The sequence below is a fragment of the Balaenoptera acutorostrata genome, chromosome 14, assembly GCF_949987535.1.
Source record: "Balaenoptera acutorostrata chromosome 14, mBalAcu1.1, whole genome shotgun sequence".
Taxonomy (NCBI): domain Eukaryota; kingdom Metazoa; phylum Chordata; class Mammalia; order Artiodactyla; family Balaenopteridae; genus Balaenoptera; species Balaenoptera acutorostrata.
This window is the reverse complement of record NC_080077.1, coordinates 35,880,936-35,899,452: the sequence shown is the minus strand read 5'-3', so window position 1 is coordinate 35,899,452 and position 18,517 is coordinate 35,880,936. Positions and strand designations below refer to the sequence as shown.

Genomic DNA, 18,517 nt, shown 5'->3' with positions numbered 1-18,517 from the left:
GCATTGAGCTGATCTCCCTGTGCTATGCAGCAGCTTCCCACTAGCTATCTATTTCACATTTGGTAGTGTATATATGTCAGTGCTACTCTCTCACTTTGTCCCAGCTTCCCCTTCCCTCACTGCATCCTCAAGTCCATTCTCTACATCTGCGTCTTTATACCTGCCCTGCCACTAGGTTCATCAGTACCATTTTTTGAGATTCCATATGTATGCGATAGCATACAGTATTTGTTTTTCTCTTTCTGACTTACTTCACTCTGTATGACAGACTCTAGGTCCATCTTTTTACCTCTTGCTGTGATTGATAGGTTAGAATTAGGACTTAATTCTTTGACTTATGTTTTTTAAAGTCTGTATTACTGAGATGATCATAAAAGTCTGAGTTGCACATTGTTATTAACTTTACTTTTAAAAGATAGCTTAGTTATAAAAGAAGAAATGCTAGCTACTTTTCAGAAAAAAATAGAAATCTGATGTAAAATGCAAATGTATGTTACAGGATGCTTCCTGAGTCTGCAGTCCTTGGCAGTTTTGATCAAAGTTAAATTTGATTACTATGTAAACTGTAGTACTTCTTAACTACTGGTTTGGAAATTCTGGAGCACACAAATGAACTGGCCAATTTTGTAGTTAGTAGACTTTCTATATGGTGACTATCATTGTTTCATAGATAATTTAAAATAGAAATCTAATAATTATTTAAAAGATCAAATAAATAAGGTCCAAATTTGTAGAGGGTTGAGGTGAGGAGCATCTTTATTTAAAAGAAGGGCTGTTACCCATGACTTCTTTACTCCAGCTGCTTGGAGCAGAAGAAAAGGACTAATCATAACCTTTGCATATTTTCCTGTCCCCTGACCCCTCTCCACTTTTGCTCTCTAAGTTTCATTAAGCTATTTTTGTAAATTATTTCCAGGTAAGGCAAGACAAAGACTTTATGAAAAATAACACCAGAAATAGATTTTGTGTAGTTTTTTCTTTTAAAAACTGGTCTTTGGTTATAGCCTAAGAACTAATATGGGAATTTGGGAATTGCTAATAATTTTTAAGCTGAAAGTGTTGCATATTTTAGTCAGATGTTCAAAATTACTTGGTAAGTACCCAAATAGACTGAAAACTAGGCCGATGAGCTCAGGTATTCAAACAGTTGTTAAAAACCCAAATACTAATAGTAGCCTTCAGAGTAGTTTTGACATTCATATTTAATATCATTTGACTTTTATACATATTAATCATTGGAGTTTTACTTGCAGTACATATTTTTAAAAACTATTTATTAAACTTTCCTTTCCTAGCAATAGCCTCTAAATTTGCGGGTCCACCCCAAACTGTTCCTAAAAGATCTCTTTCAGTCTGTAATGCCTCCTCTACACAAAGCTCTTTGCCTGAAGAAACAGATGTTTTCAAAGCTCTAATTACTTCTGGTGGCCCTTTGATAAACTGCTGTAGCCACTCTTGTGCCTCTCTGAGACATTCGGTTTCATCTGAAGACTGCAAGACCTCCTCAACCACTCCTATTTGTAAAGCTTTTTTTGAATCCAGCTTAAGGGCCCCACTTAACACTTTGAGGGCTTGTCTACTGCCAATTATTTCAACTAGCCGGGCAGTACCTCCCCAGCTTGGTATTATACCCATCTCCTTGTGGACAAATCTGATCTCACTCTCGGTAGTCATTAATCTGCAGAAGAGAAAAGAAAAAACTTAATTGAAACTATATATGCTTTAGTCACAAAGTACTACCTATTCATAATCTGATCTGAAATCTCCATAGATCTTTACAGGTAAATGTGTTGTATTAAAAACAATGTTCAAAAAATCTGGCTAAGTATAGAATTCAATTTATTGCACAGTATTTAGCACTTCCCTTTGAAAACAAGGTCAACATTCTTGTGCTCGCTTATCTTTTACTTTGCATATAAGAATCTAATCTTTATGTTTACTTCTAAGAGCCCAAAGTGTATCTTTCTCAAGTGAGTGGTGGCCTACTGAGAAAACCTGGATTAAAGTGAAAATATGGGAGTAAGGAATGTTACGTGCATACCATGAAAAAAAATGCATAGTAAGTTAAACTCAATAGTCCTCAGGGGAAAAAAAAATGTTTGGTTTTTTTTTTTAACTCAGAATTGATTGATCCGCTCTTCCAACAAATATTTCCTAAGCACTACCAATGCTAGATGCGGGACTACAGGAATGACCAAAATAAAATCCCTATGCTGAGTTTACATTCCTGTTAGGAAAGACACTGAACAATATAATGTCAGTGGTGATAAATGCTATAAAGAAAATGAGGCAAGGAACTAGAGAATGAGGCTATGTGTGTTGGGTGTGTGCTATTTGAGATGGAGAAGCCCTCTGAGTATTTGAGCAGCTACCCAAGTGAGTGAGCGATGCAAAATTCTGGGAGGGAATTCCAGGAAGAGGGAATTGCAAGTGCAAAGGCCTTGAAGTAGAACTGCTTAGTATCTCTGGGGAACAGGCTAATGTAGCTTGAATAGAGCCAACAGAGAGTAATGGGGGATGAAATCAGACAGGTAAGCTTATAGGCACTCAGATAGGTGGTCAGGTTTTATTTTTAAAGTGTGAAGCTCTTTAGGAGGAGGCTGACCAAAGGAGTAGTATCTGATGTTTTGTAAGAGTAGCCTATTTAGCATTTAATAGCACACCAACTATTTAAGGAACTTTATGTTAACTAATCCTCAGAACAACCATGTGAGGTACAGTAATATGCTCATTTTACAGAGGGAAACAGAGGCAACAGCGATTGAATAAATAGCGCACCCAAGGCCATGCAGCTATAGCAGGACCAGAACTTTAAATCCAAGTAAGTTAGCTTCATTATGTGTGCTCTTAACCTCACAGTACATAAAATAGTTAACTAGATGAGAGTGGAAGCAGGGATACCATTAAAGTTTATAGTGGCTTGGGTTGGACTTGAGTGATTTCCTATAGCAGGGATTCATTTCCCCCAAATCTTGGGACTTTTATGAATAGGGGGATTAATAATCAAGTGGAACAATAAAAGGGAATAAACACAAAGAGATTAGTGGGCACAGCAATCACATTTGCCAGGTAAATATGTGTATAGTATTAATAGGCTGCATAAAGCTATACTGTTTAGAGAATGCAGCTATGAGTTTTATTTGGACTGCATGCTTCAATGCATTCACTATGTTAAAATCTCTAATTTGGACCAAAGGTCATGTCTGAATTTTAATTTTTTAAGAAAAATTATTGCTTTCAAACTACTCATTACAAAAACGAAGACTTTAAGATAGTTCTGGTTTTCTCCAAAGAGTTCAATGCTTAGCTGCAGGTGGTTTGGTTCTTTTAGCACCAAGAACAATAGACTTTCAGTCTCTGACCCTTTAATCAAGAGAAATATTCCAGTAGAGAATTCTCACAAAAGCCTATTTACTAACCCACTGGGAAAGAGAACTTTCTCTTCACAGCTGTGAATTCCTGTAAGAGAAAATCTGCCTCAATTATGGACAACTGCTATTAGAAGCAAATAGCCATGAAAATAGTAGTTTTCAATAAATAATTTTTAAATGGGAGGGAAGAAAGAACAAGTGTCTTAATCTGAATCTAGCCCCAAGTTGTGAGAGGAGTACTGTCTTACAGTAAACAGAAATCATGGTCAAAAATTAAGAAAGTAGAATAGAAATTACAATAATGTCTAATAGACTTGGAAATAGGAATATTGTTAATATTGAAAATCCTATAAGGCTTTTCACAGAATAAATGTGTCACAGTTCCTAATTATATACTGGAATTGACACTGATGGCTCAGATCTATGCCTACAATACAGAAAAGGATTATGTCAGGGAAAAATTCATTTAAAATCAGCTGAACATAAAAGTTGGTTAAAGTTCTAGATGTTGGGATAACGTAGATGAACTTATGACAACAAAAGTTATATATGTAAGCATATTTATATTTGGAATTATTTGCTTCTAAAGAAATGTTTATTACCATCTTTATACCATGTGTGGCTTTTCCCTTTTGCCTTATTTTACAAGGTGAGGTATGGTTTTTTGAGTCATATTTTATAACTCTAACAAATCCTGAGGTGATCTTTATAAAAATACCTATTGTGATCAAACTCTGACATCCATTCTTTATATGTCATGCCTAGGGTGTACTTGTGTACTGATGTACATATTATCAATACATTAGAAAATATGACCAAAAAATGTATTAGTGACAAAAGAACACAAAGTAGTTCAGTCTAACAATGAGAGAAATATGGAACATTCAGATGACAACCTTTCACAATACTCTTTATTAACCTAAAAGTTAGTTTAAATATAAAATCTTCAATGGTGATAACCAGAATTTATGAAGAAAACGTCATATCAACAAGATACATCCAAAAACAGAAACTGCTTCCTGATAGGCCTTATAGGATTATACACCAATTACTGCTAGAGTTTAGATGCAGTTACCTGGTACCACCTGTAATGTAATTTATTGCAAGGGATAATCTATTAATCTACGTAGAAAACTGGAAGACCTGAATCTTAAGATTCTGAAGCCTTATAGCCGACTCATTTATAAAACCATATTAAACTCTCTTATTTTGAAAAGTAAAAGAATTGTAAGTATCATCTGTTTATTAGTGTCATTATTATTGGCAAAGCTGAAAATTTCCTGTGACACCTTGGGAGAGGGGAGATGAGGAAATTAATCAAATGTGGATATACCTGGTGTTACAGTATGGATGCATCAGTGTTATAGGAAAAACTACCCATAACTTGAGGAAGAGTATCACCTTTGACAGGTGTTGCAAAGTCAATGTTGATACCTGAAAGGACTGTTCATTGTGCTACTACTTTCTGATGAGTTAGCTATAAGTTGCAGGACTTTGAACAAATGTATTCAAGAAAAACAATTTTAAAACAATTACCAAATTTTACTAAAACAGGAAGCTTTTTAGTAAAAGCTATAAAAAAGTTTTTAAAAAATGTTTATTATTAAAGAAAGGTACTTTTACTGATCTCTGTGGCAAAGAGTGAGAAACACATAAATAACTGCATTAGGATAGAGTACAGCCTTGACGTGAAGTGCATAGATGTAAACCAGACTGCCTGGCTTGGCCACTAGACCGGCTGCATTTCACACCTTGAAAAATACAGCAAAGAAAAAAGACACATGGTATAAAGAGGATGAGGAAGAGGAGATTACTTAACATCCCTGGGCCTCAGTATGCTTGTTTATAAAATAGATATAACAATAGTACTTATGCCATAGAATTACCATGAGTATTAAATGGTTAATATATGAAAGTTACTTAGAACATATATACACCACAATTCTTTTAAACAGAATCTTAGAGGAATTGTGTTTATATATGTTTAAAAAAAAATCAGTGTGAAATTTTCTGAGCCACATCTATAGAACACAGTATTATTTATACTTTTATTTGGAATATAAAAATTGTACTAGCTTTTATTATTATCAAGTTGGTTACATTAATAAATAAGTCACTACAAATACAGCAGTGTTTCTGCTAGAAAGACATTATAAAGTAGTTTCCTGGACTAAACTCACTCAGTCCCTAAAGTATTGACTGTAAAAGAGCTATACTCGCACTGGAAGCCCAGCTAATAATGATATACTACCTTTCCTCAATATCTGTTAATGGAGAATACAAAATAGATACAATTTTTCATTTCCAAATGAAGGTAGAAATAAGACTGTGTTCTGTTATAGATATGGCTGAAGCAGAAGATTCCAAGTTGATTTAAAAAAAGAAAAGTAGACATATATCTCTCTAAGACTAACTTAAGGAATACCGTGCAATATAAGTAAAAGCTGAAATATTTAAAAATTTTAAAGAAAGCAGTCCTGTTACAAAATTAAATCACATGATATCATAAATTTAAAGTCTGAAATCATTGATTTAAATAAACTTTAGGGCCAGAAATTGCTGGTCCTTTTACATGGTATTAAGAACAAACCAAATACAACAAAGCAAACTGGTGATACGGGGAAATACGGCACATAAAATTAATAGCAACAACATATCTGACCACAAACAATACTTTAAAATCATGCCTTGAACACAGACACTTATTTGTTTGTGCATGTACTTTCCTGGCACCTCCTTCCTCCTGTTTTCTACCTGCCATCACAACATAAGACAAATTAAGGAAAACAGAAGGAAAGACCCCAAAGATTCTCCCCATAGCTCACTGTTCTGATTTCCTGCTCTCAGCTGATTGTTCTCATGAGGCTCCGAGTATTTTATGCAAAGAGACTGCTTGAGTAAGAGAGTATGTGGTTCGATGAGTGAATATTTGTGTGTGTGTGTGTGTGTGTGTGTGTGTGTGTGTGTGTGTGTGTGTGTGGTGGTGCTACAGTGAGACAGAAAGACAGTAAAATGTTTTGGGAATATAAAGTCTGATTTTAATAGTCAGTAATCCTAGCATGCTCAGAGGTGCATTTTCTTGATATCACAGGCTCTAAAATAAGTCTTTCCGCATAATACGGTGATAACTCCAAAACAAAGCAACATGCGTGGGCAGCGTGACTGCTTCCTAAGGTGGACATCTCATATTTAGAGAACAGGCACTGGCCGCAGCAAAAATGGAATTTGTTTTCTAATGACTCTGGGATGTGCTGGTTGGTGTGTGTGTGCACGCGCACATTTGTGCAAGTGTGTATATTATGTGTATTTTGTGTTTTACTTATTAAGTTAGTATTTAAAGAAAAGAGCTACCCTACCTACAGTAGCTCCCTTGGGACAAGGCTGTTCATAGCTCCCTTTGTAATATACTTTGAACTAATGGGTAGCAGCTGGAAATGCTAATACCTTTGGCTGAGGGTTATTTATATTCATGAAAGCAATGTTAGAGATTGAAAACAAATTAGATAGGCAGGCTCTAAATTGCATAATTGAGAATTTTATTTCTCTAGGGAGATGGAGGAATAAAAATGTGTTTTTCATCCAGTATATAAACAGCTAAATCTTAGATACTCCAAAGAAGAGCAAAAAGAAAATGCAGACAATTCACACACACACAGACACACACACACATACACACATCAATGAACATGTGAAAATTTATGCCTCACTGAAACCTTTAAAAATGCAAATTAAAATAAAATTTAATTTTTGATTATCAAAATTAGAAAAGATCTTTTAAAAAAGTGATACTCATTGTAAGAAAGGATGCTCTCAGACACTCGTATACTGCTGGTGGTTGTATAAATTGGCAGAAACTTTCCTGGAGGATAACTTGGCACCATATATCAAACACCTTAAACATTTTCACATCCCTTGACTAAGTACCTGAACTATTTAATAAGTACTAGGATTTATTCTAAGGAAATAATCCAAAAGGACAAAGCCTTATTTACATTATAAGGCAGTTATCACAGCATTAATCATAATAGAGAAAAATTAGAAACAAAGAAAGATATTTTAGTAATCCAAACTGATGGAACATTTTAAATTTATTAAATTCATGTTTTCCAAGTACATTAAATATAAACTATATGTCATATGATCCTAATTTTTAAATAGAAAGTTACACGTCTGTTTTAAAAAGATGTGAAGAAAGCACACCACAGTGCTAATGCTAATTATCTTTGAATGGCAACAACTTTTAGTCTCTAACTGTACATTTAAAAAAAATTTTTTAATGTACAGTAAAGTATATTTTACAATATGTAAAATATGTTTGAAATAAGTATTTTCAAAATAATCGAGAACCTTGTTATTCAGTGTGTGGTCTGTGGACCAGCAACATCAGCATCACCTCAGGCTTCACCCCTGAGATGAAATCAGAACTGCGTATTAATAAAATCCCCAGGTGATTCATACTCACCGGAATGCACACATATCCTTTTACAATCAGAAAGCACAATAAACATTTTAAAAATATCATCACCTGTATTATTTACTATTGATGTTATAACACAAACTTATTGGCTTAAAAAACAATTATCTCAGTTCTGAATGTGAAGAACTCTGACAACTAAGTGCGGTACGTGACCTCGCAGTGGAGGAAAAGTCCAGGAGTGCTATACTGGATATTACTGCTGAATCGACACAACTGGAATATGGATAGCATGTTAGATAAAAGTATGGCATTGATGTTAAATTTCCTGCATTTGACAACTGTGCTGTGGTTAAATAAGGAAATACTCTAGTTCTTAAAAAAGAATATATATTTATGTGAGTATGTGTGTGTTTAAAGGAGCAAAAGGGCAAGACGTTTGCAACCTACTCAAATTTCTCCGAAAAAAAATTATTATATATATATATAAAACATACGTATACACACACACACACACACACACACGAGGTGAAAAACAAAACAGCAAAGTGTTAAAAATCGGTGAATTTAAGTGATAATATGGTATAGGAAAATTCTCTGTCCATTCCACGACTGGTTCCGGGACCCCCCACATATATCAAATCCTCAGATGCTCAATTTCTTCATATAAAAGAGTGTAGTACTTTTATGTAACCTACGCACATCCTCCCATATACTTTAAATCATCTCTAGATTATTTATACCTAATACAATGTAAATGCTATGTCAACAGCTGCAAGCACATGGCAAATTCAAGTTTTGCTTTTTGAAACTTTCTGGAATTTTTTTTCCAGAATATTTTCAATCCTTGGTTGAATCCTTGAATTTGGAACCCGCAGATACAGAGGGCTGACTGTATTTCCAAACAAAGAATGCAATTTCCAGTTTCTCTCTTATACCAAATTAAGTAGCAAAAACTAAATATTAGACATGAAATTAAACTGTTTACATGCTTTTGACCGCCAAAAGTTGATGCTGAAAAGCCAAGCAGTCTGAGTTTGTCATTTTCTATTTTCTAGGGTAGTTCTGAGAGATTTTCTTTTCTCTCCCCTTTGTCCCACCCCGACCCCCTTTTTTTGAATGATATGGAATAAGACAGCAGAATCAAGGAATGAGTATTCTAAGTACCTCCTAAAACTCATTCTGGAAACTTGAGCTTGAAACCAATCTAAGAAACCATACTATAATTACACTTAAAATAATGTTTATATCAATGAACATTTATAAATTTGGTGTATATAGGAACTATTATTAGTGTTTTCTAAAAAGTACCTAAATAAGAGTTTTAAAAGAGTTTACAAAGGTAGCTTAGAGTAACAAAGTTACCAATTTTAATTGGTGATCAAATAGGAATATAAAAGCAAAAAATCTGGCAACTATATTCTCTATGCCAAGCCTATATGATGTAGGTAGAATGGTCCCACAAAGATGTCTGGGCCCTAATCCCTGGAAGCTGTGCATAGTAAACATAGTAAAAGGGACTGTGCAAATGTAATTAAGGTTACATACATCAAAATAGGGGCATTATCCTGGATTACCTGAGTGGGCCTAATCTAACCACATGAGCTCTTAAAAGCAGAAAACTTTCTCCAGCTGGAGTCAGAGAGATGCAGCAGAGGGGAAAGTGAGAAAGATTCAAAGTATGAAAGGAACTTAACCCACCACTGCTGAAGCGGGGCCACATGGAAAACATGAGAAGGAATGCAGGCATCCTCTAAGAGCTAAGCCTGGCCCCTGGCTCACAGGCTGACAGAAAAACAGGGACCTCAGTCTTACAAGTGCATGGGGCTGAATTCTACCCGCTGTAACCAGGATGAACCTGGAAGTAGATGCTCCCTCAGAGCCCAGTCCAGCCAACATATTGATTTGGGCCTTGTGTGACCAGGTTTAGAGAACCCAGCTGAGCCCAGCCAGACTTCCAACTTATACATGTGTGAGATAAACTGATGTTATCAGCCACTAAATTTGTGGTCATTTGTTATGGCTGCAATAGAAAACTAATACTCAAATATTTTAATTTATATTTCATTCTAGATATTTTAATTAATCAAGACATTTAAAAATTTGAAGCAAATGATTTTAATACAGTTCTAGCTTTTTATTTCCTCATCAATTTTGTCACTAAAGGGAAAGATAATGTTAGAGTGACGAGACTGTGAGCACTGTAGAATGCCAATTTTTAATTCATAAGTTAATGTTTTGCTTTAGAAAATGTTTTTAAAAAGCCATTTTCTCTAAGAAAGTTTAAATGAAAATTATGACTCAACTGAAGGCAATTTAGTATGAGGGTCTATATATGCCATGTAGACCTGTTTCTGACATACTAATTCATTACATGTATTATCAGCTGGTGCTTAAAGGGTTTTGGGGCAGGGAGCAGGGTAATGCTAGAATGGTGCACAAGCTCAATTCTTTGGAATATTCATATTAAGATTATTTCTCATCTTCTGAAATAGTTTCCATTGGTAATAGAAGAGCAGCAGGAATGAAAGTGTCAGTTGAGTGAATTCCAGGCAATTCTCCAAGGTAAGAAAGTTAAGCTAAAAAGAGCCAACCTAAGGAAGGAACTTATCTTTTTAGCAGAATGCTATGAGAGCTTTTGGTGGTTTTTTTTATAACAAGCAAGTATTTTTAGAACATAATTTGTCATAGAAGATAACTGACAGGGTACTGATCAAGTTGGGGGGAAAATCACCTAGAGTAATTTGTACTGATTTATCACTACCTTGTAACGGTGGCTAGTAATGTACTTCAGTATACAACCCTCTCTATTAGCCTTTATCTTTTAAGAACTCTTGTATTTAGTATAAAGATTTAAAAGGGCTGAATAGTCTAGGACAGTGCTTTTCACACTTCTCTTGTGAAGGATCAGTTTCTATTTTTTTAAAATTTCTTATCAGTTGTGAATCAGAAATTTTATAAAATGTAATAAAACTGTATTACTAGAAACACTAAACAAAACCCCAAGACATACAAGTTTCTTAAATGGCAGTGCCTAGCTAGCCATGGTGCTAAACTATGTTTAATGAATGACTCTACTGAATGCAATTTAATATGAGGGTCTGTATATGCCCAAGTAGTTGGTCCACAAATGAGTATGTCTTCATTGGAAAAGTGACTGTATCTGGTTATGTTACTGAATATATCTGATGAGGGCAGTACCCTCAGATAACTCATAATCAAAACAACTAAATATTTCATGAGGCTCTAGGAACACATGACACTTCATTTAGAGAATAACATAGCAAGGTAAATTAGCAGTATTAAAGGACTAAATAATTTCTATTTTTTTCTGTGATTTTGCCTTTTGGCCTAAACCCTAACTGCACCCAAACACAGGTCAGGAATGAATATAAAGGATGATGCAAAAGTCTAATAAATGCTTAAAAGATGAACACCAGACTCTGTGTTAGAGGGCACACTTTCTCCAGAGTACATCTATAAAGTTTTAACTTGCACTTACTTTTATGCAGAGAATTTTTTTTTTTTAATGTAGAGAATTTTTAAGTGTAATAATGTATACTCACATATACCTTAGGATTCTTTAAATATATTAAATTATACTTAAATATATACTTTATATCTTATCTATATTATATCATTATATATTTAAATTATATATTCCACAAGTACCTGTGTTTCAGGGTAAAGTGAGAAAGCATTTAATCCTTTCACACACAGAGCATTTGTATTTAGTCTCATATTGTCCATGAAGCCAATAACTGCTTCCTCCTCAAAGAATGAAATGTAGCTTCCTAATGCAATCTGCACTGATGACAGCAGAGGTCACTGTCATGTGAAATGGCCATTTTTCGTTGTGTACACAAGAATCCTCCCCAGTTAGTACTAGTGTTCAAAGAGACTGGGATCTTTGTAAATTGTCTTATACACCAAAACTATTTTAAAATCCCGATTTATGTGAATACAAAGTGATATATTTCAACTTATAAATTGAAACCTGTCATAAATTTAAAAAAGAAAAATTAATATATCAATAAAATGTTACTACTTTGCATGAATTAGCTTACTGAATCTTTCCTCATAGTATTTCCATTAGTATATGATTCCATTTATATGAAGTTCAAACAGAAAAAAAAATAGAATATATTGGTTATAGAATAGTTAACTTATAAAACTATACAGGAAAGTAAGAAAGTAATTATCATAAAATACAGGGTAATAGTTTCCTATAGATGGAAATGAAGGGTCTATGACTTAGAAGGTGCATGTATGGGGGTTCAGGAATGCCGGTAATGTTTCAATTCTTGACCTATAATATGGTTACATAGGTTCCTATTTTGTAGCAAGTCATTAAACTGAACATTTATGTTTTATACACACAAAACCAAACTATAGAAGGCCTTATCACAATTGTGTCATTCCTATGAAGCACAGCTAGCCAATACTAAAACGAATTCTAGGGACTGAATGGTTAATTGGTCCCAAGTAACTTTCTCTAATTAAATTCCCTAATCAGCCCCAAAGCTCCACAAAGTTACTACAAATCACAGTAAAGACAGGAAATAGTTCTCAGAAAACCTCTTGTTATTCGTAAGAGGAAGACTTAAGCAGTCTCTTTCTCCCTTCTCTTTTCTTTATTTCTCTGGGTTTTTTTAGTTCTTTACTTTTCTTGTATAATTCTTGGGAATCTTAAAGTTTCATATATTTTCTTGGTTTCCTTCCCCAGGGACTTTGCTAATATGGATTTGATTTATTCAGATCCTTTTGTTAACTTTTTGAAATGCATAGTAATGAAGTAATTATGGAGTTATACTAGACTGACTAAAATTATCTACTTTAATGATTGGCAAAAAGAAAATATTCACTAACTGATTATCCTGTTTAAGAATAAATAAAATATTGATATTCAGGCAAACAATGAATTTGAGCATATGTTAATTATGCCTGTGCAAGGAGTAACACAGTTTTTACCCTACCTGAAATCACAGGCTGTAGTAACTTCCGCTCCTCCACCCAGTGCCCGACCTTGAACTAGTGCAACACTTATTAAAGGAAGTCTGTATATTGAAGGAAAAAGGAAAAATGGATGTGAATATTTTTAATTTTGATATTAATTTACAAATACTTTTAAAACTTAAGATGCAATAGAAACAAAATTACTGAACTATGTTTATAAAAATAATCACACCTCAAAGTATAGAACTACTAGCCAATGTATCATGAGCAAAACAGTATAATAATGAAGATATAATAATTCATACTAAATGCTATGTAAGCTTATCAAAATACCTCCCCAAATCATTATATATTTTTAAACTATAGACATATCAACTTTCTTCCAAATAAATGGATGTTTTTGTATAATGCAGGCACACCTCATTTCATTGTGCTTTGCTTTATTGCGCTGGATTAGGCTTTGGCTAACAGTTAGCCAAGTTGTGAATACAAAGGAAAAGTTCCTGAAGGAAATTAAAAGGGCTACTCCAGTGAATATATGAATGATAAGAAAGCAAAACAACCTTACTGCTGATAGGAAGAAAGTTTTATTGGTCTAGATAGAAGGCCAAATCAGCCACATTTCCTTAAGCCAAAGCCTAATCCAGAGCAAGGTCCTCACTCTGTTCAATTCTATGAAGACTGAGAGAGGTGAGGCAGATACAGAAGAAAAGTGTGATGCTAGCAGAGGTTGGTTCATGAGAATTCAGGAAAGAAGCCATTTCCGTAACATAAATGTGCCAGATAAAACAGCAAGTGCTGATACAGAAGCTGCAGCGAGTTATCCAGAAGATCTAAGACAATTCATGAAGGTGGCTACACCAAACAACAGATTTTCAATGTAGACAAAACAACCTTATATTAGAAGAAGATGCCATCTAGGACATTTATGGCTAGAGAGAAGTCAATGCCTGGCTTCAAAGTTTCAAAGGACAGGCTGACTCTCTCATCAGGGGCTAATGCAGCTGGTTACTACTAGTTGAAGCTAATGCTTATTTACCATTCTGAAAATCTTAGGGCTTTTAAGAATTATGCTCAATCTACTCTGTGCTCTATAAATGGAACAACAAAGCCTGGGTGACAGCACATCTGTTTACAACATGTTTTACTGAATATTTTAAGCCCACTGCTGATTTACTGCTCAGAAAAAAAAGATTCCTTTCAAACTATTACTGCCCAGGGCTTCCCTGGTGGTGTAGTGGTTAAGAACACACCTGCCAATGCAGGGGACATGGGTTCAAGCCCTGATCCGGGAAGATCCCACATGCCGCACAGCAACTAAGCCCGTGTGCCACAACTACTGAGCCTGCGCTCTAGAGCCTGCAAGCCACAACTACTGAGCCCGCGTGCCACAACTACTGAAGCCCGCGCACCTAGAGCTCGTGCTCCGCAACAAGAGAAGCCACTGCAATGAGAAGACAGCGCACCACAACAAAGAGTAGGCCCTGCTCACTGCAACTAGAGAAAGCCCACACACAACAACGAAGACCCAAAGCAGCCAAAAATAAATAAATAAAATAAATAAATTTATAAAAACCAAAAAAACAAACTATCACTGCCCACTGACAATGCACCTGGTCACCCAGGAGCTCTGATGAAAGTGTACAATGAAATTAATGCTGTTTTCATGCCTGCTAACACAACATCCATTCTGCAGCCTGTGGATCAAGTAGTAATTTTGACTTTCAAGTCTCATTATTTAAGAAATACATTTCATAAGGCTATAGCTGCCATAGATAGTGATTCCTCTGATGGATCTGGGCAAAGTCACTTGAAAACCTTCTGGAAAGGATTCACCACTCTAGATGCCATTAAGAACATTTGCGATTTATGGGAAGAGGTCAAAATATCAACACTAACGTGAGTTTGAAGAAGTTGTTTCCAAATCTCTTGGAAGACTTTGAGGGATTTAAGACATCTGTGGAGGAAGTAACTGCAGATGTGGTGGAAACAGCAAGAGAACTAGAACTGAAGCCTGAAAATGTGACTGAGTTGCTGCAATCTCATGATAAACTTTAACAGATGAGGAGTTACTTCTCATGGATGAGCAAAGAAGGTGGTTTCTTGAGATGGAATCTACCCTGGTGAAGATGTTGTAAAGACTGTTGAAATGACAACAAAGGATTTAAAATATTAAATAAACTTATTTGATAAAGCAGTGGCAGGGTTTGAGAGGACTGACTCCAATTTTGAAAGAAGTTCCTCTGTGGGTAAAATGCTATCAAACAGCACTGTATGTTACAGAGAAATCATTCATGAAAGGAAGAGTCAACTGATGCAGGAAACCTCACTGGTGTCTTATTTTAAGAAACCGCCACAGCCATCCTAGCCCTCAGCAGCCACCACCCTGATCAGTCAGCCGCCATCAACACTGAGACAAGACTGTCCACCAGCAAAAAGATTACGATTCACTGAAGGCTCAGATGATGGTTAGCATTTTTTAGCAATAAAGTATTTTTAAATTAAGGTATGTACATTTTTTTTAGACATAATGCTATCACATACTTAATAGACTATGGTAGAGTGTAAACATAACTTTTATATGCACTGGGAAACCAAAAAATTCTTGTGACTTGCTTTATTTCAATATCGCTTTATTGCAGTGGTCTGGAACCTAACCTGCAATATCTCTGAGGTGGGCCTGTATACAGCTCCTGGAACTTTTCAGCAGCTGGCAATCGGTAATAATTCAATGTGATATTGTCTTAGTCCATTTTTATTGATATCAAATTACGGATGGGAAAATTAAGGCTGTATCCAAAAGGAAGAATTGTGGTACAGAAGACTGAGTTCCAGAACTGTTATTGAAGGTTCCTATCAAAAATGTTTTCATTACTCACTGAAATGATCCAGAGACTGATCCTATATAAAAGAATGGTTCTGAAGTAAAAATAAGTCTTAACCTTTTGTGTTTGCAAAGACCCACTTTGCAAAGTGTGTATTTAAAAGGTGAATTTAAAATGTTCTGAAAGTATAGAATTTTTTGTAGGTCTAACCAAAATGAAAAGGTGCAGGTCTAAAGTAATTGCAAATTTCTTAACACACACTGCTTGCAAATAAAAGGATTTTTTTTTTTTTTGGCTGCATCAGGTCTTAGTTGCGGCACGCACGATCTTCGCTGAGGCATGCAGGATCTTTCGTTGCAGCGTGCGGGCTCTTCCTGGCGGGGCACGGGCTTCTCTCTAGTTGTGGCATATGGGTTTTTTTCTCTCTCTAGTTGTGGCACACGGGCTCCAGAGCACGTGGGCTCTGTAGTTTGTGGCACGCAGGCTCTCTAGTTGAGGTGCGCAAGCTCAGTAGTTGTGGCGCATGGGCTTAGTTACCCCGCAGCATATGGGATCTTAGTTCCCTGACCAGGGATCGAACCCACGTCCTCTGCATTTTAGGGACCAGGGAAGTCCCTAAAAAGGATTATTTAAAAAAAAAAAAAAAAAGTTTTAAGATTTATTTAAGAAAAAGTCAAATGTAATAGGGAGAAGTAGGTGAATAGGAGCTAAGACAATGAAGAAGGTATTTTAAATAGTAATGTTGATTCCACTTTTCTTTCTAGACTCACATACAACGAGTACCAAAAATACAGTGACGTCCAATTAACAAGTATGCTAAATAAATATGAATTTCCTTAGTTTTAATTATATTTAAATTGTTTACATTCAGAATATAGAAGTAGAAAGCTAATCAGCCCGATCATTTCATAGTTTGTAACCCCAAAAGCAAAATGACAGGCCCAAAATTTTCTCCTTTTTCTTCCTCATCTAGGTGCTAAGTGAATCCATCTTCCTCAGGAATCTGTAAAAGCCTTCTCCAATTGGTAACTCTTTTTCTATCTCCTTGCAGATACAGACCACTTCACTATACATTCTACTAATTTTGAATATTAGGTAATCTTTATGTGTCATCTCTTGACCAGTGTCTATTCTGCTCTAGTATCAGTATTTAACTTTCCCGTGTCTATACCTAAATATAGCCAGATTATACCTAAATATTAGCTCTTTAGGGAAAAGTGCTATGTCTTTAATTCTTTTTATCTCTCGTCTCTTATTTTTTAAGAGACATACTTGTATGTCCTTCAGTAACATTTAATTATATGACAATCCTTGATGGCACAAATAGTTCATCATTAGAATAAATATGATTAGAAAATCAGTGACTATTTTTTAACTACTGCAAAGCATAGAATGAAGAGCTATTTTTGGTTTTTTAGAAATTATATTTTAAAAACAAAGATACATTACCTCATAAATCTTGTTAAGGTGTTTTGCATGAACATGCATACGGCCATTCCATCCTTTAAATAAGAATAAACACAAAGATACAATGCAAATGTATTATATAAGAAATTATTAAAAAACACTTTCAGGATTTAGAAAGTAATAAAGCCAAAAATATACCAAACTTTTTAAAATGAGGTTTTCATTTAAAACTCTTTGAAGCTGTCTGAAATGCAAATGATGCAGTATTTAATTGTGTTGATCTTCTAGGGTTCCTTGAGCTCAGCTTTGCATGAGCTATCAGTAAAGACTTAGGTGTGAGAGAGAGAGTAACTCTCACACCTAAGTCATATATATACCCCAGAAAAGAGGAGAGTTCTACTCAGGGTAATTTGGAGGGAAGAGGCATAAGACAAACCCACCTATTATCCCAAACTCTGATCCCCTAAGAACGTAAACATAAAAAACAAGCTTCCTAATAGTGTAAACTCATTGCCTCTTCTTTTTTCCCTCATATACTTTCTTCAACCTAGTATAATGTGGTCTTCAGCCTTCTCTCAAAAGACTCTCCTCAAAGGTTTCTAACAACCTCCTATTTGTTAAATTAAATGGCTTTTCCTTATCCTCATCTTCCTCTGTGTCTCCATAATATACATAGCATCTTGCTTTGACCAGTTTCTTCACTTTGACATTCTCAGTTTCTAGCAACATCTTCCACTCCTGATCCTCTTCCTATTTCTTTGATTGTTATTTTCCAGTTTTCTTCTTTATCTCTTTTTATTCAGCTAAATGCTATTACCAAAAATCCAATCCATGATTCTCTTTCTCTCCTTTATCTACAATTTCTCGCTTGGAAGTCTCAACCATTCCCATTGCTTCAACTACTGTTTTCACGTAGAGTCCCAAAACCTGCTAGAAATTTCACATTCTGCTAATACTTCAAATTCAGCATGGCAAAACCAATGGGCTGTGAAAAAGCTGGGTTTTAATCCTAGTGTTGCCACATAATAACAACATAAACTTGAGCAAGTCCTAACTATGAACTTCAGTTTTCTCATCCATAAGGAAGCAATGAAAATTTTAAAAACCTGTTCTATTTGACTTAAAGAATGGTTGGAAAGATGAAAATGTACCTGGATACTCTGTAAAAGATCACAGAGTGAGTTCTGAGTTAACAGGAAAGGTTTTCTGGTCCAAAAGGCTCAGAATTTTGGTATTATCTTTAACTCTTCCATTTCATAGTTCTCCCATGCTCAGTGAGTTAACAAGCATGTCCCCTCAATCCTTCCTTTGAAATATTTCCAATGCAAATCCCTTCTTTTTCTATTTTCTCTGCCACAACACTAGTTCAGACTTGTGTTACTCATGCTTAGATTATGACAACAGCCTTGCTTTCTAACTGGTCTCTCTATATTTAATTTCTTTTTCCTCTGTGATATATCTTGCATCCTGCCTGAAAAACCTCCCTATAGGATATTATAATTTCATATCACCAATAAAATGAAGTCTAAATTCCTTGGGAAGGA

General features: G+C 35.1%; 1 protein-coding gene across 13 annotated transcripts in view; it reads right to left on the bottom strand.

Annotated features, from left to right (window-relative positions):
• Positions 1-1,184: 1,184 nt before the first annotated feature.
• ECHDC1 (ethylmalonyl-CoA decarboxylase 1) overlaps positions 1,185-18,517 on the bottom strand; it is a 41,751-nt gene continuing 24,418 nt past the window's right edge. For 12 of the 13 annotated variants that reach the window (XM_007190809.3, XM_028168681.2, XM_007190813.3 and 9 more), the window contains 3 exons: positions 17,016-17,068; positions 12,762-12,842; positions 1,185-1,678 (listed from right to left, as the gene is read on the bottom strand). In XM_007190809.3, the coding sequence (XP_007190871.1) occupies positions 1,270-1,678; positions 12,762-12,842; positions 17,016-17,068 (543 nt within the window). In that variant the 3' untranslated portion in view covers positions 1,185-1,269. Of the gene's footprint in view, positions 1,679-12,761; positions 12,843-17,015; positions 17,069-18,517 lie in introns of those variants that run through there. The other variant, XM_057527676.1, reaches the window with a different exon arrangement.